Source organism: Erpetoichthys calabaricus, chromosome 8 (assembly GCF_900747795.2).
Source record: "Erpetoichthys calabaricus chromosome 8, fErpCal1.3, whole genome shotgun sequence".
Lineage (NCBI taxonomy): Eukaryota > Metazoa > Chordata > Cladistia > Polypteriformes > Polypteridae > Erpetoichthys > Erpetoichthys calabaricus.
In genome coordinates, this window is record NC_041401.2 from 14,695,256 (window position 1) to 14,720,649 (window position 25,394).

A 25,394-nucleotide genomic window follows, 5' to 3' on the forward strand; every position below is an offset into this window, starting at 1 on the left:
TCCATCTGAGTGATGCAACGGTAGCCATTTTGTGCCAGTACACACACACCGCACATTAGTTATTAGGATGTGAAGGGGTGAGAGAAATAGCTAGCAAGGGGTGATAAGTAGGGGGCCAGAATGACCAGGCTGTGATGGGCAATTTAGCCAATATATTAGGAAACACCCTACTCTTTATGGAAGATGCCCAGTGATCTTTGATGACCTCAGAGAGACAGGACCTCGGTTTTACGTCTCGTCCACTTTTACAGCACAGTGTCCTTGTCACTGTACTGGGTCACTGGGATCCACACTCAGACTACAGCAGCAACCCAAGCTTTTTCCTAGATGGTGTGCCATCCAAGTACTGACTGGGCCCGAACATGCTTAGCTTCAAGGTGGATTACCTGCTCTGAAGTGCGTGTGTTACGGCTGCTGGCATATGACAAGGCCCCATATGGTTCTTACATTGGAGCAAATAGCTTTGGCAGTGGCCACAGCGTTAGCCATGCCAGAGGTGTATTTGGGTTATGGTTAGTGCTGGGTGGTATGACCAAAATTCTATATCGTGGTATTTTTCAAAATGATACCAGTTTCACAATATTCAACGGTATTTGAGTGGATGTTAACCACATTTTCCATTGCAATTACTGCAGTAGACTGGCTAACAACTGCACTGTGGATTGCTGCGCACGTTGTGTCTTCCAAACTCTCCTCAGATGCTCAAGGACAGGTACAACGGTGTCGCCGCGAGTGGCAGCCTTTCCAGCAGCTCTGTGTACGACTTTATCTTTCTACCTTTTCCTGTATCTCTCTGATCACTCCTACCACTTTCTTTTATGTGGACACCTAAACACCAGCAAAACCAAGGAGCTGATGGTGGATTTTAGGACGACCAGGCCCCTCATGGACCCCGTGATCATCAGAGCTGACTGTGTGCAGAGGGTACAGACCTTTAAATACCTGGGAGTGCAGCTAGATGATAAACTGGACTGGACTGCCAATACTGATGCTCTGTGTAAGAGAGGACAGAGCCGGCTGTACTTCCTTAGAAGACTGGCATCCTTCAACATCTGCAATAAGATGCTGCAGATGTTCTATCAGACGGTTGTGGCGAGTGCCCTCTTCTACGCGGTGGTGTGCTGGGGAGGCAGCATTAAGAAGAAAGACGCCTCACGCCTGGACAAACGGTGAGCAAGGCAGGCTCTATCGTAGGCATGGAGCTGGACAGTTTGACATCTGTGGCAGAGCGACGGGCGCTCAGCAGGCTCCTGTTAATCATGGAGAATCCACTGCATCCACTAAACAGTATCATCTCCAGACAGAGGAACAGCTTCAGCGACAGACTGCTGTCACCATCCTGCTCCACTGACAGACTGAGGAGATCGTTCCTCCCCCACACTATGCGACTCTTCAATTCCACCCGGGGGGGTAAACATTAAAATTATACAAAGTTACTGTCTGTCTGTATACCTGCCTCACACTCTCCATCTTGCACTTTTTAACTTGCACTGTGTTTTTATTGCTCTTTAATTTAATATTGTTTTTTATCAGTTTGCTGCTGCTGGAGTATGTGAATTTCCCCTTGAGATTAATAAAGTATCTATCTATCTATCTATCTATCTATCTATCTATCTATCTATCTATCTATCTATCTATCAAGAATAACCTACTCCACTGTCATAATTGTACATTGTACAAAAAATCATTTTAATGTACACCCAAGTATTAATTCAGGTTTGCATGGCCCCATAAAGTGATCGTTTTCAAGGGGGTGGCACTAATCACATTGCATGACAGTTGCAGTCAAAATATAAAACCTTTTTATTAAACACATTTTGCAACAACTTAAACTGTAATTTTCACAACATTTTTTCAACCATCCAAAGAGGCATTTAGACAGTAAAATATCCAGAAGTGCTTATCAAAAGTTGTATTGCACTGAACATGTCTTAGAAAGGAATAAAGAGTAAACCAACTACACTTTCTGTTCATGTTATCAATCTCTGTCCACTGACGCGTTCGCTATCTGGATTGTAATGGCGTTGGTTATCTCGATCCACCTCTTGCTTTTTTTGTCGTTGGCAGTACGTCTAGCAAATGCGTCTACAAGTGAAGTCTGACTCGAGTGTCCTCTCGTTTTTTCAGTTTTACCTGAGGACATGGAGGGTGCCAATCTTAGTTCCATACATTCATGGCACTCCAAAGCATGTGTGTGGCTAAGGTGGTGTGACAAATTGCTCGTGTTGACAACTTTAGCTCGACAGCATTTGCAGTAAATTGTTGTTTGGTCCACATCCGACCTTTTAAAACCAAAGTATCTCCAGACTACAGATGTGGCTCCTTATTTCGGCAAAAGTTCTTTTGTGTCATCGGGTTCAGCTTTATCGTCTGCTACAGCTTCAGTTTCGGAATGTTCTCTGTCATATTTTCACCGCTCAATACCTCCACTAACACATGTACTCCGTTGCATTTGTGTTTAGCGGTGCAGCAGTGAAAAGGTCCCTCCTTAAACAGTGTCCTGCTGCGCCACGTTCTGAATGTTGTTTTTGCTACTTAAACCGGTGTTGCGGTATAAGAAAAATCCATATCATAACAAAAATAAAAAACAGTTTTCGGTATGAACCGGTATACCGCCCAGCACTACTAATGGTAATGAGAATTTCAGAAGCTGACGTTCACAGGGTAATTGGAAATGGAGGAATGCTGTGGAGCAAAGACTAATAAATCAGAGGATCGTCCATCACAGTATGTGGCATTGGGCAGTTATCTCCTTGTTACTAGTTATGATGGACTCATGATGTGTTTCTTTTTCCTTTAAAGGGGAGCTGGGGCTGACAGTGGTATTACAAGGAGGACAACATAGGAGTTTGTGGAAACTCATCCTGACCCCAGGCGTTTCTAAAAGTTCTTCCAAACTGGTGTGTAAAAGTCCTGTCCCTTTAATCAGTGGAAGATTCCACGCAAATGTTAGAAAGTCTTTATTCTTGCACTCAAACATAGTGTCACGTACATACACATTGAGGACAGTGTACAATACAATACAGTTTATTTTTGTATAGCCCAAAATCACACAAGAAGTGCCGCAATGGGCTTTAACAGGCCCTGCCTCTTGACAGCACCCCAAGCCTTGACTCTCTAAGAAGACGAGGAAAAACTCCTAAAAAAAATCTAGTAGGGAAAAATGGGAGAAACCTCAGGAAAGGCAGTTCAAAGAGAGACCCCTTTCCAGGTAGGTTGGGCGTGCAGTGGGTGTCAAAAAGAAGGGAGTCAATACAATACAATACAATACACAGAAGAGAACAAATCCTCAATAAAAAAAATTAAAAATTTTTTAGAAGTACGGAGCAGAATTTAACAGTAGATGATATCACATAATAAGATTTGGATAATTTTAGACTCCTGGAGACCACAGCCATCAAGCTGCCTCCCCCATTTGGCCATTCCACAGCTGAAACAGCACTGGGCCAGCCAATCCGATGAAAGGACTCCTCTTTCTCACAATTCCTGCGATCCTCCATCAGAAATGACTTTACCTTAGGCAGGCTTGGCAGGTGGGCCATGGCACCAAGTGCCACATTTGAGTACCGAGAAGAGAAACAGAATAGATGAGGGTTAGTATCCAATTCTAACTATCATGTTACTTATGTTTTAGTGCTAATGACTAACAACAGAGATGCAGTCTGTACAGTTAATCAGCAGCTCTAGTCAGGATATGCTAAACTGAAGTCGTGAGTCTTCAGCTGGGATTTAAAAGCTGAGACCGAAGGGGCATCCCTTATAGTAGCAGGCAGACCATTCCACAATTTGTAACTAAAAGCTCGACCGCCCAGTGTTATTTTATTAATCCTTGGAACCATAAGCAGACCAGCATCTTGAGATCTTAATGTGCGCTCAGGTTTGTAAGTCATGATAAGTTCAGACAAGTAAGCCGGACCTCGGCCATTTAATGCTTTATATGTTAAAAGAAGGATTTTGAAATCTGCCCTAAACTTAACCGGGAGCCAGTGTAAGGATTTAAGAACTGGAGTTATGTGTTCGTATTTTCTTGTTCTTGTAATAATTCTTGCAGCCGCATTTTGGATTAACTGGAGGCTGTATAAAGAACAGTTTGAACATCCAGTGAACACCACATTGCAGTAGTCAATCTTACTAGAAATAAATGCATGAATTTATTTCTCAGAATCCTGTTTATTTAGAAAGTGCCTTAATTTCCTAACATTTTTAAGATGGAAGAAACATGTTTTGGACAACTTTGTAATATGCGCTTTAAATGACATGCTAGAGTCAAAGATAACTCCTAGATTGCGGGCTGATTCAGGGGTCCTCAATCACGGTTTTTGCTCCAACTCAATTGCTTAGTAAGAAGCAGGTATTACTCAAGCGACACTTCTGCTTCACTTTAGTGGTCTCACTCATTAAGATTGTATAACTCTTATTGCTTATTTTAGTCTTAAACAGTTGTATTCTTGGTTTAATTGCTCCTAATTAGCAATAACATTTAAATGACAAAAGAGACCCCTTGGCCGCAAAGTCAAACCAGCTGTACCCAAGAATTCTCAGAAGAGACACAGTATACCAAAGGAGTTTAATTTAATAAGATATCTTTTTTGGGTTGAGAATTCCTTTAAATACAGTGCAGGTCACATTGCTGCACCCACTACACAATTAATCAGCTCGAGATCCTGGTTTGCAATCCCCCAGACAGACACACGGTCCAGTCCCACCCTCCAGAAATGACCCTCTATCTGCTGCAGCCAGGTGTTAGTGGGCATCCCCTTGGCCTGGTCCAGCTGCTCAGGTCCTCAACAATGAAGATCACCCTCTGGGTAATCGCTCCACATGACTGTAGTACAGTAACTGACGCTCCTTCACAGTGCAGGTCATGTGCCTCATTCGGGACTCCATGAGGAACACAAAGTCAAACCAGCGGAACCCAGGGATTCTTCAAAGAGACACAGTACTAAAGGAGTCCAGTCTTCATCACTGGATAGCATCCATGTGTCACGACTATATAGCAAGACAGAGAGCACCAGGGCTGTAAAGCACGGGTGTCGAACTCCAGTCCTGGGTTCATGTGTAAACGGTGCGTACGCACAAAAATGTTGCGTAAGCCCATTTCCAGGCTCAAATTGCGATGTATAAAACCTAAACTTGCCATAAAGCCATGCACATTTCCATGGTAGCTCATACCCTGTCGTATGCAAGTTCTCCGCTTGGTTTTTCAGACTGGCGGCACCCAGCGTCAAAGCAGTGCTTTTCTTCCAGTGTGGTTTCCCTTTCTTTTTTTTTTTCCCCCCTTCTTTATAAATACACTGAAATTAACCGCATATTGTTTATTAGTTTAATGCATCTGATTGTAATTAACCAGTAACAATATAATGGTCCACAGAATGGTCAAACTATTCTAAATACCATAACTGCTTTAGCATTGTTACTCTCACTGCACCTTCTTCTTTCAGCTGCTCCCTTTAGGGGTTGCCAGAGTGGATCATCTGTTTCCATATTACTCTCACTGCACCACTCAGAGTATTTATATCACTGTATCTGAGTGGGGAATCACAGCTCAGATTATCGGAGTACAGCATCAAGCACACGCTGCCTCAGCCATGCACACAGTCTATTTGAACTGCTCTCACACGACAAACACTTCAGAGCATTTCCTGTACGGACCTTGCAGTTCAGAAACAGTTTCATCCCAAGAACTATACACGCACTCAATCAGTCCATCAAGTGCTCTTTGTAGAACTGTTTGTACTTATACGTATAATTACCTCACTGAAAACTTGCAATACAGTTATAATACTGCACAACCTGAGCCACTTTATAAAGCGCGTATTTACAGATGATGACGATATCATTTTTAAGATGAAATGTAGCAAAATATGTTTATTATATTATACAGATAAAATGTTAACATTATTTAAATAATCTATATTTTTAATAATTAAACATGTGAGGACATGGTGTCGCAGCACTAGCGAGGAGCTGGCGCCCAGTTCGGGGATTGTTTCTGCCTCGTGCTGTATTCTTGCTGGTGCTGGCGTGACGCTGGAAGGATAGATGGATAGAATAACTAAACACGTACTATGAAGATATTTCAACGTTCCTTAAAAGTTTTGAAGCATCGGAGTTCTAAGCTCACAGATGGCTTAACATCTATTACAGAGCGGATTGGGTATTTGGAGAAAGAAAAGGAAGGACAGGAATTGGAGTTTAGTACATTTGAAAGAGACAGTACTGCTGCAGTAAATTATTTCATCGAAGGTCACGCACAGCACAGCAAGCATCTTGCGGGAGGCAGGAACAATCTGTGGACAGGGTGCCAGTTCATCACTATCACTGCGCCACCGTGTTCCCATGTTTCATACATGCTTTAATTGATATGATATGAATACTGAAATGATATCAAGTATACATCTCAGTATTTAAATTATTCAGAGAGCTGTACTATCACGAATGTAATGGATTCTGTGTCCTATTGGAGGAAGAGAAAGCCGGTTTAAGAAGCACGTAGTGATTCACACACATAGAGCACATAGAAGAACACATACAAAACAAAGCATTTCACGTGCTACTTTAGTTACGATGGGATTTGAGAAACTAGTAAATTATAACAATTTAAAGATGAAGTTTATTATGTTTTACGGTACTTTAATGACAAAATAATCTACGTGATTAAAATGGAAATTTCGAGATTAAAGTTGACATTTCGTGCTTTTTTCCTCTCTGTGTCCCTATTGTTTTTTCTTTTTTCTGTACCCTAATAAGCTTTCATATGACACTCAGATGGTGGGCTACGACTCGCCTTTTCACGGGGACTTTGATATCTGACAACTTCTTTTTTATTTCGGGCACTGTGCAACTTTGTGAACTTGAGCTTTCGAGTTTCTCCGACACTCTTTGTCACTCAATCAACTTCCTTTTGTTGTTTATATCACTGTTTAAACCAACAAATAGTACGTTTTTCTTTGCCTCCACTTGGTATTCGCTGAAATTCTTCTATTTTCCCCCGCGCTTTTGCCATTGCCTTTTCACAGAACGCTGAGCTTAAGGGCTATTTATATTGATTTGCATATTCAAAGGGGCGTAATTCTGGGAGGAGTTGGGGAGTCGCAGCAGGCACGTGCACGTGTGTTACTTTTAACGCTGACTGGGATTTATGTAGCAGAAGAACGTGGAAGTTGGCAAATGCACAGATTTATGCATCTGGATTTTTTGTGAGTATGCACATTTCTGTTTTTGTCTGTACGCCTTGTTTTAGTGTCAATTCTACGCACGGCGTTATGCATGAGGCCCCAGGACTTTACGGACCTTCAGGTCTCAACTAGATGTTATTTTGGACAATGTAGATAGGATGAACAAGACTGTTGGGCTGTTGTCACAATTGTTCGAATGTTCACTCACAGTCAGTGCAGATTTTGCATCTCTCTGGGTGTTTTCTGATTTATCCTTTGTTAAGGAAACCAGGGTGTCAACGGGCCAAACCCCTAACAGGAACACACCAAGAGTCCTGGATACAAATAAAGGATGTTTATTCAGCCCAATTTCCTTCTACAGTAGAACAAAGTAGCACAAGCACAGGTTTCTCTCTCCACAATTCACAATAATCTCTTCTCCTTCCAGTTCTAACCACCGCACTGCCCTCCTCCAGTTGGGTGTTGCATTTTTTCCTCCCAGCTCCGACTCACCTGGACAAGGGAGTGCGGTCCCTTTTATCTAGGATCCGGGAGTACTTCCGATGCCAGGGACACTGCCCGATAGAAGTACAGGGTGGGCCACGGAAAAGTAGCCCACCTCCAATACCTGTGCCATGCTCTTTGGAGGAGGCCGTAGCCACTTCACGACCAGAAAATTTGGCGTTTGGGGCACGGTGTCAGGAACATGAATAGTGGGCCCAGTTTTCTTCAAATCAACTATGAATACCGCAGTTTACCTGGACATCTTTGAACAAGAACAATTAATGTACTGCTTTTTCCAACAAGATGGGGCAACATGCCACACTTCACGCGACTCACTGCCACAGGTTCATGAACTGTTTACAGAGGAGTGAACTGTGAGCAAAGCGGTTATGGCCACCACGTTCCCCAATCTTGTCCACATGCGATTTTTATCTGTGGGGAAATTTAAAGCAGAAAGTGTATGCTGACAATCCACATACCCTGGATGAACTCAAGGAAAACATCACGAACACAATCTGCAGCATCCCTGTTGAAAAGCTGCAAGCAGTATCAGCCAACATACTCCGAACGTGCCCAAAAGTGCATTGACGTGAACGGGGACCACTTTCAGCATCTGTTGTAACTTGTTGGTAAGTGAATAAAAACAATCCACTTGCTCGTTCATCTTGTCATACTATCGCTACTTTTCTGTGACCCACCATGTACTTCCGGGTCATACGGAAGTCCCATTTCAGGTGACGCATCTCCTTACAGTAAACCCTGCCAAAGGGACTCAGGATTTCGAGCTGGGCTGTGTTGCTGGACTAAACTGCCCTACTGGTTCCATACAGGGCACCGCTATCCAGGGCCGCTGCCATCTAACGTGCTGGGGGAGTAAATAGTCCCCAGCAGGATCTTCCAGGTCCGGTGGGTTGTCCATCCATCCTATCTGGCCCTCTCTTCTGCGTCTGATCCCTTTCCCTTCCCCAGCCAGGATGCCTGTTTGCCTATTAGAAGCCTCCCATCCAGGTAAGGAACCATCCCCTCTTCTGGTTGGGATGCCCATCCAGCCCCTGTGGCATCTACACCTCACAAAGTTAACAAATGAAATTAATTAGATAGCTTAAAAGATCTGTGATTTCTATAATCATTAATGTAGTGGGTACATAAAGATATGCATGAAATATTACTTTATCCAAGTCACCTTACAACATTTGAGATATAATTGGTTGTGGATTTTTCGTTTTTCCATTTGGAACACAAGCAGGTGAAGTGACTTGTCTATAGTCACACAGTGTCAGTGGTGAGATTTGAACTCCCGACCTCAGGGTTTGAAACCCAAAGTCAACCACTATGGCAAGCCGTCAGCCTGGCTACTAATGGATTTGGTAAAGTGTACTCCAGTGTAATTACGTATTTGTAACAATAGATGGCTTACGAGGATTTGGGCTTTGGGTATAAAGGTATAGTGCATTAAACTAGCACAACAAATTCAGCTCTTTGTATTTTGCAGGAGTGCACACGCTGCTTTATCTTGATGACTTGGCTAACTGACCGATTCTTCCATATATATATTCTGACCTCAAAACAAATGAACATTAGCTACACTTTGAGCTCCATCCTTTGTATGACAATGTGTTATAGAAATACGGTAAATGCTGCTCTTGTTCTTGTATTTTTTGTGGAAAATTCAGACTAGTGCAGCATCTGCAGAATACCAGAAGATTATGGAAATGGAGTACAGTTAAGAGCAGAATGCTGATCCACAGAGTCCTTCAGGGGTCTGTCCTAGGACTGTGTTCATTAATTCTGGTTCTGCCTCACAGTATAGCTGTTTGTTATTCAAAGGAATATTAATATAACCTTACTAGGGGGCTTCGACTCCCCTGCTCACTTCGCTCGCCAACCCCCCGGGGTACACTTCGCATCTTTGCCACTCACGTTCACCAAACGACAAATCTTTTAATTTTCGCGGATAGGCCTCTTCATTGGGAAGTAACACTACTTTTCCCTGATGGCAACATGAATTAGACGATCTACAAGTGCCTGACTTAAAGTTTAAAGCCAAACAATATTTTTTTTTGTTCTTTATTTCACCTTATACAATTTCTTGTATTAGGAATTTGTTCGTTTTCACATACTCCTTTGGGTCAGAACCCCTGGAGCAATTACAGGTTAGGGGTCTTGCTCAAGGGCCCAGCAGAGTAGGATCTCTTTTGGTAGTGACGGGGATTCGAACCAGCAACCTTCTGGATACCAGCACAGATCCTTAGCCTCAGAGCCACCTACAATATCTACATACTTCTGACATATCACCTATGTCCATATATTTGATCTCTTTTCGCTGTTCCGTTATTTCACTGAGTAATAATTTCCATTTGATTGCACTAATGTGATCTTTACTATCAGTTTTTTGAGACTTTCAAATTTTAGTACTTCCACTATCACTAACCAGCTCTGCCTGTGTATCGCGCCAACGTTTTTGAACCTCTTTACAACGTTCTACTTTGTCATCTACTCTTTGTCTTTTATTTCTGACCCCACATGGAGCTGAGAGCGCAGGAACTGATCTGACAACAGCATTCACACGAATGAGAAGTGAGAGGACCGTGGGCGTTGTTCTAACAACATCAAATTAAAGTTCGATAAATTATGAAAAGAATGATACCAAATATATATATGTAGGTTTTAAAATAAGCCCGATTTAAAGCGTGACAAAAAACGTCACATAAAATGGTTGCACAAAATCGTTGCACTTTTAGGCTTAGGATTTTATATATCTCTTTGAGGGCTGAATATTTTTCCAAAAAACTCAGTTTTCTGAAAAGTACACAAAGCAATGGTTTCACACATAAATCAAAAGAAAATGTCTGTTGCTATGTGCCGTAGCTGCTGTTGGGGCATGTTTGGCATCTCTGGTGGCAGTGGTTGCGTGGGGGCACCTCAGTGGTCAGCAGGAATACACGGTGGGCCGGCTGCCTGGCTGTCTTCACACAGCAGGTGGGTGGCGGTGTGATGCAATATGTACCTCTTGCCATCATAAGTGGTGGTCCCCCCAGGGCGAATGCTGCTGTGGGCACATCAGTTACACGAAAGTGTTCAGCACCACGATCAGCTGGGGATCGATCAGATGATGCTGGTACCTCACTTTCATTTTCGATATCCATCTCTCGATCACTTGCATCAAAGTCAGAGTCCTACTCAACGAAATTACGTAAAACGTCCATGGAGTATTTTGCTTTGCACATTTGCTTTGGTCTCTCGCTAGATGTCGGTGCCATTTTAGAGGATGTTTTCTCTTCGCTATTCATTCACAGGGAGGGAATCGAGGTTAAATCAAAAAAGCTATGTAACTTTCCTTCTAGCAAAGAGTCAAACTAAAACGTAATGGGAGTTTTGTTGCAGTTTACAGCTGATTACCGTCCTCTACCCCTGAATTTTGACAAAAGTCGACATCAGCCCTGAAAGGGATATGAAGAGTAGATGTTACTGTTAATAATAATTCTTTGCATTTATATAGCACTTTTCTTACTACTCAAAGCACTCAGGAATTGCAGGTTAAGGCCCCAACAGAGCAGAGTCCCTATTGGCATTTATGGGATTCGAACCGGCAACCTTCCGAGTGCCAGTGCAGATCCCTAACCTCAGAGCCACCACTCCACCTGTTGTTAATGATTTGCATTATTCTGTGTTAATTTGTATGTGTCGATGCATATTTTTATTGTGCTCCGTGTGTCTTGTGGTTGGTCTCCCAAGTGGTAGGGGCTACCTGTCCCACCACCACAAGGGACAGTCCTCAGCCCTATAAAGGATGAGGGAAAACCCACAATCCCTTGCAGTTCATTGAATGCGCTAGTTACTTGGTGAGTTTTCCTGTGTTTTTCACTCTTTTTGAGCGATTCTGATTTTCTGGATTTTTCTGACATTTATTTTGTTTTTTTGACTATTTCTTAGATTAGTGTATTAAGACTTGATTAACTCTGAGTTGCCTTTGCCCTTTCAGGTAACTCCTTTGCTTTTGTGCTCCTTGGAGCTTACTTTGTGCCACAGAGCATTTTTGTAAAAGTAAATCTTTTTATTTACAAAGACTCTACGATTACCCTCTCGTTACTACTAGAGTTTGACTGTTCCTTCCTCCCTCCAGCACCTCACACACCTAAAACCACCCCCCCCCCCCCAAACCACCCCGGCCCATCACCACTAGTGGGCATTTATGTGCTATTTGTGTGACTTAGGACCCTCTAGTTCATAACACTAGCTACTGAAAGAAGCTTGTGCCTGACCTTCTGCTCTGTCTCTTTCAGATATTTTCGTTTGAAAAGTGTTCTATCTTACATTGAAAAACTAATTAATAATAATAATAATAATAATACATTTTATGAATATAGAGCCTTTCCCATGCTTCTATAGTGTCTGCATTATCTTAAATACATTTCTTCTATAAATGTAAGCTACATAATAAACATGACCAGCTTGACAAAGGAGAGGAGACAATTCAGTCCATCCATCCATCCATCCATCCATTTTCCAACCCGCCGAATCCGAACACAGGGTCACGGGGGTCTGCTGGAGCCAATCCCAGCCAACACAGGGCACGGAACCAATCCCGGGCAGGGTGCCAACCCACCGCAGGACACACACAAACACACCCACACACCAAGCACACACTAGGGCCAATTTAGAATTGCCAATCCACCTAACCTGCATGTCTTTGGACTGTGGGAGGAAACCCATGCAGACACGGGGAGAACATGCAAACTCCACGCAGGGAGGACCTGGGAAGTGAACCCGTGTCTCCTAAATGCGAGGCAGCCGTGCCGCCCCATCCAGCCCACTTCTTTAGCTAATATAGCTAAGCAGTCACAATAACTCAGCCAGATTCTTTTTAAAGGTTGTCAAGGTTTCTGCTTTAACTCCTAGTTTCGGTAGATTGTTCCTGATTCCCACAACACTATGTGTAAAGAAGAGCTTCCCGGCTTCAGTCTTCCCTTTAATTTCCACTGATGTCCTTGGGAATGCGATTCATCTTTAAACTGAAAGAGTATTCTTGAATCAACATTGTCGATGCCTTTGAGGATTTTAAACACCTGGATGAGGACACCATGCAGTCTCCTCTGCTCATTCTTAACAGGTTTAATTCTCTGAGTCTGTCACAGTAGGACATGTCCTTCAGTCCTGGGATGCTCTCGGTTGCGTTCCTCTGCACAGTTTCAAGTGCTGCTGTGACGCAGCACACGTCATAAAGAGGAAATCTAACGCCTCATGGGAATGACTTTTTGAACTGAAAATAGGACTCTTGACCAACGAATGAGGGGGAGATGTCTAAATGTGTATAACAGATGGGAATCAGTTGCAGTGAGTTCAGAATGCAGCAGCAAGAATCTTAGCCGGAAAAAGAAATTTGAGCAAATCTCACCTGTTTTAGTATCATTACTTTGGTTACCTGTGTCATTTAGAATTGTCTTTAATATACCATTCACGGGGCGGCATGGTGGCGCAGTGGTAGCGCTGTTGCCTTGCAGTTAGGAGACCCAGGTTTGCTTCCCGGGTCCTCCCTGCGTGGAGTTTGCATGTTCTCCCCGTGTCTGCGTGGGTTTCCTCCCACAGTCCAAAGACATGCCGGTTAGGTGGATTGGCGATTCTAAATTGGCCCGGGTGTGTTTGTGTGTGTCCTGCGATGGGTTGGCACCCTGCCCGGGATTGCTTCCTACCTTGTGCCCTGTGTTGGCTGGAATTGGCTCCAGCAGACCCCCATGACCTTGTGTTCGGATTCAGCGGGTTGGAAAATGGATGGATACCATTCATGGAAAATAAAACTCTAAATTACTATTGTGATGCCCAAGAGCGTGTACAGCCGCCCTAACCCTGGCACAGACAGGCAGGACACTTATTTCACCACACAGCACACGGTTTATTTATAGGTGGTGAAGCGCTTTCTCTTTGCTCCCCAGTACACAGCACAGTACTGTACAGTACACAGAGCAACACAGTCCCTTCTCTCAGCCAGTCCTTCTACCTCCACTCCTCCTCTTCTTCTTCATCATCTTCCTCCTCCTCCTCCTCCTCAGCTTCGTCCACTTCATCCTGACTCAGCCCATTAAGTGGTGGTGACTGGCTCCTTTTATAGGTACTGCGAGTGTTCCAGGTGGCTTCTCAAGATTACCTGGAATCATTCCCAGGTGTGGTAGAAGTCCATTATAGGGCTCTGTAGCTCCCCTTGGTGGCCCCCACAGAACACTATAGGGCAGAGCCTCCATGCTCATAACCCGTGGCCCGGCTCGAAGCCAAGGGGGTTGCCTTCTATCAGTCCGGGGGACCGGACAGTCGGGGCGTCCCGGCCGTCTGCCACACTATATTTTGGAGTTCCTGCCCCCCTACATTCCTAGTCGTATCCATAGATCTTCCATAGTTTTGTTTATTATTCCAAGAGCTAAGAATAAAAGACGTGGTGAGGCGGCCTTTTGCTATCATGCACCAAAGATCTGTAACACTTTACTGATAGAGATACACCAGGCTAATGCTGTGAAACATTTAAATAAAAAAACTCTAAAAACCCACTTTTTCATAGTGGAACTTTAGTTCTACTTCTAGTAGATTACACATACTGTGACCAGTAGGGGGCATTGCAGCACCCCCAAACCCCAGACACAACCTCGCCAGCACAAGTCCTGGTTTAAATAAAAGGTTTATTTCCACAAGTACCTTAGGCTTTGGCACTGGTATAAACGCAACATGATTCTTCTTCTCGTTTTCTCTCTCCTTCCTCTGCTCCAGGCAAGATTTGTCCTTCTTCAACCCGACTCTGACTTGCCTGGATGGCTTCTTTTATTGTGGACCTGGGAGTACTTCCGGTGCTAGGGCATAGCCTGTTGGAAGTACTTCCAGAACAAATGGAAGCCACACAAAGTAGGGATCATTAACCCCAGGTAGCTCCCCCTGGCGGCCTCCCCCCCATAGAACTCAACAGTGCTGCCCCGCAGGACTACAGGTCCCAGCATGCCCTGTGGGTGTCCGTGTTGGAATCCTGACTCAGGCGCCATCTGGCGCATTGGGGGAGCCTGTAGTCTTCACAGGTTATCTCCCCCTGTCCTCCATACCTCCTGGCCGAGTATTGTTCTTCTGCCGGAAACCCAACGCACCTCCTTCTGTACCGGCATCTTCTGTCACCCTCCTGGCTAAGGCATGAAACCCCTGCCACTCTTTTTGCTCATTTGCCACTTGGGCTTTCTGAACAGGTAAGGGAAGGGAGTAAGTCCTGGCAGGAATGCCAGTCCCTGCATGCCATCTTTTACAATACTGTAATGGACAGCCGGGTCCCATGCCCCATGCTGCATCTGTTCCGGGGGAGCATCCATGGACAGTTCAATACCTCCCCCGGGACGCTTGGTGGCAGCCTCCCTGGCAGACGATGATTCCCTAACCCAGCGCATGGCTCCATGGGAGATGGAGTCCTCCACAGCCTGGTTGGGGGCTCGGATGGCCGCCAGGGGGAGCTGCATGGAGTCAGCAGCCTGGCTGGTCATATCTTCAGCCCCACCCGGAAGTGCAATTAGGATCAGGTGGTCAAGCACCTGGAATGCTTCCGGGTGGGATATAAAAAGGGCCAGCCACCACCACTCAGGAGAGCCAGAGTCGGGAGGAGGAGGACGACTAAGGCTGAGGAGGAGGAGGAGGAGTGGTGGTGATAGAAGGATTGTTGTGGTATTTGTGAGTGTTTTGGGACTGTGTTGGGCCTGTGGGACACGGGGAAGGCGTGCCCCATGGCTGAAGAAAAATAAAAGATTGTTTTATTTAAGTACGTGCTTCTGCGTCAGTCTGTGCCGGGTCGGGCACTATATAGCGCCTTTCACAATACATAAAAATATCCTATCCTTTATTGATATACATCTGTCATTAATCTCTACGTTTCTCTGCTACCTTTTCCATTATTTCTGTAGCGCCACCACCACCTGATCATAGTTCTAGCAAGTCACCTATGAACTTCAAGTGCTTCTGATTGTTTTGTCTGAAGATGCCTATTGGTTTATTTTTTATCATCCATATCATAAGGGTATAATTTCCTGCACAACACATGATCCAAAAATGACCAACACAATTTGAGTTTTTTGGGTCTGGAGGGCCAAAAAGCTTGATGTCTTGCATAACTAGCCATTAACGTGAGTTGGATGGCAGACCATAAGTGGGGGTTTTCTCGTAAAGGTGAGTCAGGAGGAGTCGGATAATCAAGAAAAGTGATTTTGAAGTATTCATAAGTACTTCTTTTGAAACACACAAAAGTTATAATAATAAACTACCAGGAGATCAGTACTTGCAGTGTGTGGTCTCCAAACTATGTAACTAAAAATATAAAATGCTGCTTACAGGGGAGGCGGTAGGAAATGCTGGGTTTGCCAGTTTGTTAAAATGTGGCAGAAGAATTCAGATGGTGAAGAGAAGCGCATCTCAAATGGAAGTTCAAGTTCCGTTTCCATCCATCCCTCCATTGTTTGAACCCGCATATATTCCTCTTTCTGAGTCAATTACTTTTGAGATCGTTTTCGGGAATGATCTCGATAGTATTGTATCTAACAATAAGAATGCGACCTGTTGTGTTCTTCTTCTGGTATTCGGCAGCCGCACTGTCGAGGAATTTAAAATCCCGTGCACGCGCACAGACTCGCACGCGCGTTAGATGTGCGTTACCATGGCGACTGGACCTGAAAAGCCGGCTGGCCGGCTCTCCACGGGAGGCGAAGTCGGTCACGTGCTCCTCAAGATGGCTGCGCCGTGCTTGCGGCGTTCGCAGTGACAGGCGAGTGAGTTGTGACTTCTTCGGCGCGCGCGCTCTCGCTCGTTCGCTCGCTCGTGTGCGTCACCGGGCTGGCTGGGCGTTCAAGCGCCAATTTCGCCCAATTTTTTTTAAAGCGTTCTCTCATAGCATATCCTTTCAGTAGTTCTTTTGACAAACTTTGGGTATATTTTTGCAGTGAAAAGATTTATCATCACTGTCGCTTTTTTTTTTGCAGTTTCTTTTTCATTTATTTTCTTTTACGGGAAACGTTCAGATACCCCTTGAGTTGTGCTGAGGCATGCCATGTGCAGAGCTCTTATATGTTAGCTGACTGCTGCTGAATTATTATGATATGCATTTCTTTATTTAGAGAATCTGATACAACAAGGTCTAGTGAAGGACGGGCGGCTGACTGCAAATTCTCCATGTAATCCCACCCAAGGGGCTTTTGTCCGCAAATCTTCGGCCGGGATCCTTGTTTTGAGCGATAATGGCTGTAACGGTGTTCGGTAAGTTGAAAGCTTTTTTTGTCTCTCTCTTTCTTCTTTTCATTAACAAAAGTGATACAAGCCTTGCCCGTGTGTACTTTGCCGTGGAAAGCCGACACCTTTTCTGTCTTTTTAGTCGGGAGTGCGTGCTCAATTAGGATCAGTTGTCGTCCCCTCGGGTGAATCCTCCTGGGCGAGCGAGCATCTTCAGAGAGGCCAGCTGTCTGCGACAAAGCCAGCCGACTCCCTTTGATGCGGGTGTTGCTGCTTTATTTTGCACTCTCGAGGGGATTGCATTTTTAAATGTTGCGTTTAGCCCCTCGTGCCACCTTGCTTTCATTTGCGGATGCATTTGGGTTTTCGTTTTCTTTTTTTCCCCGGTTTAGCAGAGGAGGAGGGATGGATGGATAAGGTGGGCTGTAGCGATCGGCTGCCAATATGAAGTCATGCGAGTAAGTGTGGAGCTGAATGCCACCCGTGCCTGCTTTGTTGGCGTTTGTTTCATATAGCGCCTTTCGAAAGACCACATGTTTTTGTGCATACTGTACACTAAGTGCTGGAATAGGAGCTCGTCCCGTAGAACCGGACTTCGTCATTCAGCCTGACTTGTGCTTGTCAAGCCGTACTTTGATTGCGGTACCCCCGGCGCTTTTTACTAGCAAAATGCATCCGATTCCGCTAAGTAACATGTCATGAAAAGTTTTATTGATAAAAATGAATTCCTCCTTTTGTATTAACCAATCAGTCAACAGCAGAACAGGTCATTCAGCCCAACAAAGCTCACAGATCTTTTCCGCTTAATTCCCCCCCAAATAACACCAAGTCTACCTGTGAAGGTCCCTAAAGTCCCACCGTCTGTCAATTTATTCCATGTGCCTGTGGCTCTCGGTGTGATTGGAAAACTTCCTGATGTTTTTGAGAAATTTACCTGTCATACGTTTCCAACTGTGTCCCCCTGTTCTTGATGAACTCACTTTAAAGTCACCGTCTCGATCCACTGGACTTTCCTTTCATAATTTTAAACACTTCAGTCATGTCGCCTCTTGGATCATCTTTTGCTTAAACTGAAAATGTTCAACTCTTTTAGTCTTAACTTCATACAGACCTGGAATCAGATTTTCCTTTCTTTGCTATGTGTTTTTTTTTCTTTCACTCAAAGTCTGGAGACCAAAACTACACTCATTTACTCAAGATCAAAGCGAACTTTATTGTCATCTCAACCATATACAAGTATACAGATAGATGAAATTGTGAAGCTCAGGGTCCACAGTGTAACAATAACAACAACATTTATTTATATAGCACATTTTCATACAAAAAGTAGCTCAAAGTGCTTTACATAATGAAGAAAAGAAAAATAAAAGACAAAATAAGAAATTAAAATAAGACAACATTAGTTAACACATAACGACATGAAGTGCAAATAAAAATTAAAAATAAAACACAATGGGAGGCACGGTGGCGCAGTGGGTAGCGCAGTTAGGAGACCCAGGTTTGCTTCCCAGGTCCTCCCTGCGTGGAGTTTGCATGTTCTCCCCGTGTCTGCGTGGGTTTCCTCCGGGTGCTCCGGTTTCCTCCCACAGTCCAAAGACATGCAGGTTAGGTGAGTTGCAGATTCTAAATTGTCCCTAGTGTGTGTGTGTGTGTGTGTGTGTGCACGCCCTGCGGTGAGCTGGCGCCCTGCCCGGGGTTTGTTTCCTGCCTTGCGCCCTGTGTTGGCTGGGATTGGCTCCAGCAGACCCCCGTGACCCTGTAGTTAGGATATAGCAGGTTGGAAAATGGATGGATGGAAAACACAAACAAGACAAGACATTGTGCAAAGACAAGACAAAGAAGTAGCCGCAGTATAACGTGTAGTAAGCAATATGAACATTGATTCAATGTATGGTATTGTGCAATCTAGATACATAAATATATTCAATAAATATGTAATATAATAAATAAAAAATAGATAATAGGTGAGGCCTTACTAGTGCATGTTAAACCTTAAGCATAACCTCCTTTGACTTGTACTCCACACATTGTGCCATATAATTCAACATTCTTTTAGCCTTCTTAATGGCTTCTGAACATCGTCTGGAAGTTGATGGTGACAAGTCAATAGATAGAAGAAAGATAGATACTTTATTAATCCCAAGGGGAAATTCACATACTCCAGCAGCACCTTACTGATACAAAAAACAATATTAAATTAAAGAGTGATAATAATGCAGGTAAAAACAGACAATAACTTTATATAATGTTAACGTTTACCCCCCCGGGTGGAATTGAAGAGTCACATAGTGTGGGGGAGGAACGATCTCCTCAGTCTGTCAGTGGAGTAGGACGGTGACAGCAGTCTGTCGCTGAAGCTGCTCCTCTGTCTGAAGATGATACTATTTAGTGGATGCAGTGGATTCTCCATGATTGACAGGAGCCTGCTGAGCGCCCGTCGCTCTGCCACAGATGTCAGACTGTCCAGCTCCATGCCTACAATAGAGCCTGCCTTCCTCACCAGTTTGTCCAGGCGTGAGGCGTCTTTCTTCTTAATGCTGCCTCCCCAGCACACCACCACATAGAAGAGGGCGCTCGCCACAACCGTCTGATAGAACATCTGCAGCATCTTATTGCAGATGTTGAAGGACGCCAGTCTTCTAAGGAAGTATAGTCGGCTCTGTCCTCTCTTTCACAGAACATTAGTATTGGCAGTCCAGTCTAATTTATCATCCAGCTGCACTCCCAGATATTTATAGGTCTGCACCATCTGCACACAGTCACCTCTGATGATCACGGGGTCCAAACACGACAACAATTCCTAAGTCGAAAGTACACCTTATGAGAAGGATTTTCAGACCTACCGTTGTGTATACAAACCTCACATTTTGACATCCTAACTGTAATACTACCATGCAGGTGGCACAGATGGTAGCACTGCTGCTTCATAGTAAGGAGATCATGGGTTCATGTCCTGGGTCCTCCCTGTGGGGTAGCATATTGCAGACTAGTGAGAAGATATATAAATATAAAGAATTATTGTGTATTTGCTTACATTAAATTGCATTGTCCACAAATCTGTCCAAGTCCTTCTGTAGTGATATAACGGATTCCAAATTATCTGCCTATCCACCTAGCTTGGTATCATCTACTAACTTAACCAGCTTGTTATTTATATTCCTGTCCAACTCGTTTATATGTGTTAAAAAATAGCAATGGCCCCAGCACCAACATCAGTGGAACACCACGTTTAACATCTCCTAATTGTGATAAGGTCCCTTGCACCGTCACCCTCTTCTTCCTTTGTTTTGCCCAGTTTTGCTCACATCTGCACACTTCACCCTGAAATATTCTATCCCATGGTGCTCTTTGTATTTCAGATCTTGCCCTGCTATTAAGCCGGCTGATGAAATAGGATTTTTCCTTTTTATGCCTTCACCACAGGCCTTCAAAATTAAACTCATAAAAAATTGTTTTAATTGTGAATAGTTATTTTCATTTGCATTCATGAACACAAAATAATATAACTGGAACGTACCCATCATGTCAACATTAAAGTACAAAATTAAAAAGAAATGTAATTACATTAACAAATGACACTTTTTTATTTTGTTTATTAAAATCAAATAACATTCCATACAGATATTTAAAATTTTACAAAAAAAGGTTTAAAGCAAATCACAAATTACACAATTTAAGCTTGTATACAATATTGTTCTACAGTAAATTAGTTTTAAATATTTAGTCAATGTAATATTTTAAGCATATACTGTATGCAAAGAAAACTATATATTCATCAAGTTACATATAACTTATTCAATTGTTGTTACTTCTTATTTTTTACTAGTCATTAAGCCCGTTACAATAACGGGCGCTAGAACAGTAGTGTATAAACATTAGTAGGAACAGTCTATATTAAATGGCAAGGGACTTTGACCTCATTCTTTTTGTTGGTCGTATTTTTCTTTCTTTCAGCCTTTCTTTTGTTGATGTTTACTTGCTGAGCTGACCGTTCTTCGTGGGCTGCCACCGTGTATTTAATTTTCTGTGACAGTAATACTGTCTTGTACGGCTCTATTCAATAAGGACGTGCACAAAAAGGCGAGCTTCAAAAGGGCGACCTCAATTGAGCGCGGCGAATAAAGGTTTTCGTAGATAATTTAGTTCAAATGGCTCTGGAATATGTGAAGAGCAACAAAGGTGCAGATCTTTATTTACGCGCGCCTTTATTCGCTGCGCCCAATTGAGGTCGCCCTTTTTGTGCGCGCCCTTATTGAAGGATACCGTCTTGTACGTCCGCTGGCTTGTACGTCCGTAATATACCTTTAATCTCCTCTGACAATAATACAGGCGTGCGCGTCGGTAATATGCCTTTAATCTCCTCTGACAGTAATACTGGCTTGTATGTGGCTGTAATATGCGTCACTGTATTGTGTACCTTTAATTTCCTCTCGCAGTAATACTGGTTTGTATTTCCGTAAAACGCCTCTAACTTTCTCTGACAGTAATATCGCGCATCGCACAGTGCCCCGCGCATGCGCACTTCACCAGAAGACACCCACACACGGACACCTGGACGCACATAGGGATTTTATATATATAGATGATATAAAACTTCATTGTTTGTACAGTTTTTTTTTGGATACATTCCCATGAACCATCTAGCAGAAGTCCTCCATCTTCCAGACACCCTAATGTCCCTGGTATCTTATTTCCTTATGTCCTTGATATCCTGATGGAATCTTTCACCCTGCTCATCACTCACTGCTCAAAGATTTTCCGGGGAAAATTCCAAATGTGAATACAGAATGGAATTCTGAGACTCTTGTTGCAGTCCAATTCCTTAAACTTAACTAATTTCTCACAATTTCTTTTTAATTTGGATCTTTATTGTTACGTGCATTTTACATGAAAACTCAGAAATGACTTCTTTGAATGATACCCAAGTCTCTCCTTCCGGGTTTTTCTCTGCAGCATCAAATTCTGCATTACAAATCAGTTTTCTAATATCAGATCCAACAAAAAAAAAAATTGTTCTCTTTCAATTTCACCTCATACCAACCTGGAAACCTTTGACACAAATGTATAAAACAGGCTTCATATTTTGATAGGACTTTGACAAGCTGCTTTATTAAACCAAGCTTAATGTGAAGAGGTGGTAGCAGCACTTTATCTGGATCCCTCAAACTACTGTACTGTAGGTCTGGTGATGGTTCTGGCACCAAGCTGTAGCTTTTAACTAGCTGGCAGTTCCTTCTCACTCAATTCAGATTCTTGGCTTTGCTGTCCCACTCGTAGAGAAAACATGGGACCTTTGTATGCCCTGACTGCTCATTGCCATGTTCAATTCCAGCTAAAAGTATGGGTATGATGAGAAGTTTCTGCTATTTTGATCAGTTTATACCTCCTCATTTTGGAAAGGGACATTGTAGTACTTGTATATTCTGACCTTATTATTGAAGAAAGTAATTGTTTTGCTTTAAACATTGACTTTAATTCACTCAAATTACAATTAAAACAAGACATTAATATTTAATTATAGGTGAAAATCCAAAAAAAAAAACCAAATATAATTGGCAGCTAAAACAATTTGATTTGTGAAAAAAATGTTACATGATGGGGAGAAATGATTGTCATTTCTTAATTCAGCATTCAAAAATATACGTAATTCACATGAGATTATCAGAACACACCTGTGTTATTGGTGAACAGGAATTCCTCCTTTTGCGCGGATTGGACATAAATAACAAAGGAACAATCAATCAATATGCCATGTCATGGTGCTCTTTGTGTTTTAGATCTTGCCCTGTTACTAAACCACCTGATGAACTAAAATTCTTCCTTTATGCCCAGATTATGTTCTGTACTTCTCATCTACTGTGAAGGCTAAGGAAATGGACTTTAAGCTAAACCATAAGGATATCCATTCAGTCCTTGCCCCTAGCTTTACTGTAGAAATCACCTGGCCTTGCCTCTGCTGTAAGTCTACATTTTAGAATCTTGTCCTTCTTGAAGGGCGGCATGGTGGCGCAGTGGGTAGTGCTGCTGCCTCGCAGTTGGGGGACCTGGGTTCGCTTCCAGGGTCCTCCCTGCGTGGAGTTTGCATGTTCTCCCCGTGTCTGCGTGGGTTTCCTCCGGGCGCTCCGGTTTCCTCCCACAGTCCAAAGACATGCAGGTTAGGTGGATTGGCGATTCTAAATTGGCCCTAGTGTGTGTGCTTGGTGTTTGTGTGTGTCCTGCGGTGGGTTGGCACCCTGCCCGGGATTGGTTCCTGCCTTGTGCCCTGTGTTGGCTGGGATTGGCTCCAGCAGACTCCCGTGACCCTGTGTTCGGATTCAGCGGGTTGGAAAATGGATGGATGGATGGTCCTTCTTGAATTCAGTACAACTCAGACCAGCTGTAGCTGGTGAAGAGGGTTGCTGTTTTACACCAGTCTGCTTCATTGTTGTTTATTTCTAATCAACTGATAGTGGTGGTTGTTATTATTTATGCCTGGCAGTCACCTTTGCTCAGCATTTATGATATGTTTCAACTGCTTGCATGTTTTGTTTGTTTGTTTTACAGTTGGAGCACAGGCAGGTTATGTCAGTTGCTCAGGTTTCCAAACCAGTCACCAACGCCTCTTGTGTATGTCATTGCTAGGCACTTTTTGCAAACATAACTTTTCAGTTACCCAATCTGTTGTACATCCATCCATTTTCCAACCCGCTGAATCCAAACACAGGGTCACGGGGGTCTGCTGGAGCCAATCCCAGCCAACACAGGGCACAAGGCAGGAACCAATCCCGGGCAGGGTGCCAGCCCACCGCAGCCGATCTGTTATACATCATGGAAAAAAAAATGATAATCTGGAAATCTTTTCTTCTGAAACTTCAAATTTGATTTTTGCCCACACAATATTTTCTTTTAAAGTTGCTCTTGGAATGTTCGATTTCAAAATGCTTGAGTGTTTCAGATTCATTTGCTTGTACAAATTTAATTGTGACATTCAGGGTACATCACTCTTAAACCTGCTGGTGAAGATGAGCTCTTCCTTTTTGCCCCTATGTTCTTACTCTTTTTCTAGTCCAACAGTATTTATTTTGATAAAACCACTGTTTACAGCTCTTACGTATGTGAATTCAAATGCTAGGCGAGGCCCTAAAAGTATGGGTATGATGAGAAGTTTCTGCTATTTTGATCAGTTTATACCTCCTCATTTTGGAAAGGGACATTGTAGTACTTGGATATATGAGGTGAGACACAAAAATAACCGGACTGGGCTTTGGGCTTTCCTCGAAAACCGTCTGGAGGTCGGCTGGACGTGAATCATAGAACTATATCCTTTCCTACTTGCCCTCCCAAACCGCCGACTAGCTAGGTGTATCCTGTGAAGAGCCCAGACAGGATTTGCACAATAATCTCTACACAAGTTGCTGCGATAATATCGGGTGAAAAAATCAAAGAGCGAATCAACGTCAAATTTCTCGTGAATTTTCTCTTTTTCTGTAAAGTGACAAAAATATTCCTGTCCTCCTATACTCCCAGTTTAGCTCCCTGTGATTTTTACTTGTTCCCAAAAATCAAAAGTGACCTGAAGGGAGCACATTTTTCTTCAATGGATAAAGTGAAGACAGAAACGGCAAGCCTGTTGAAAAGCCTCAAGCAAGAAGACTTCCAGCACTGTTTCAATTAATGGAAGATACATATGGAATGGTGCAGAGATCAGGTGGGGTAGTATATAGAAGGTGACAATGTTTAGAATGCTGTAATTCATCAATACATATTTTTTAGATTTTTACCCATCCAGTTATTTTTGTGTTTCACCTCATATATATTTTTTAATATAAGTGATGACCTTTCTGATATTTGGCTGGAATTGTTCTTGCTTACCTGCATCATGGTGCATTGCAGAACTGGGTAGCTGTGTGGGTGACCGGCAGACTTAAAGTAGCCAGACTAGGAGCAGAGAGTTTCATATTTAATGAAAATAGTGTTTTGTAAAAACAAATTAGTGCACATTTGTGTGCTTAATTATGTGTATATGTGTGTACATACTGCGTAGTGTTTTGTGTTTTATCAGTATCGGGTATATTTTGCACTTTTTATACGTATAAATGAAAATCGAGCGATTCTGTTAATGATGGCGAAGATCATTAACACTAAGTACCTATATAAATAAAAATGTAAATGTTCGTTTGTTCAAAACCTTAAATCTCCAAAAGTTCTTCACCGATTGTTTTGAAATTTTGACAGAACGTTGCATTCGAATACGCGCGTGTTTTTATATACCTAAATTATATAGATGTCACACCTGTGACAGGTAAAAACATGCTTTTTTTGAAAAACAGCGCCATCAGTTGGACGTAAAAGCAACACACGCTATACTAAATATTTTACGATTCCATTTCAATGTTTCCAATTTATGATCCATTTATGATTTTAACTCCATTAAATCGATCAAATACATTTGTAAGTACGTGAATAAAGGCAGCGACATGGCAGTTTTTGGCGTGCAACCAGAAAGAAGTGATAGGAATGCAG

The 25,394-nt window shown here is 43.0% G+C and overlaps 1 protein-coding gene across 2 annotated transcripts in view; it reads left to right on the top strand.

The window, feature by feature from the left end:
- The first annotated feature begins 16,384 nt into the window (after positions 1 to 16,384).
- The window catches only part of chn1 (chimerin 1), a 206,083-nt gene continuing 197,073 nt past the window's right edge, over positions 16,385 to 25,394 (top strand). The window contains exons 1-2 of one of the 2 annotated variants that reach the window (XM_028806257.2): positions 16,385 to 16,435; positions 16,781 to 16,919. In XM_028806257.2, the coding sequence (XP_028662090.1) occupies positions 16,901 to 16,919 (19 nt within the window). In that variant the 5' untranslated portion in view covers positions 16,385 to 16,435; positions 16,781 to 16,900. Of the gene's footprint in view, positions 16,436 to 16,493; positions 16,920 to 25,394 lie in introns of those variants that run through there. The other variant, XM_028806256.2, reaches the window with a different exon arrangement.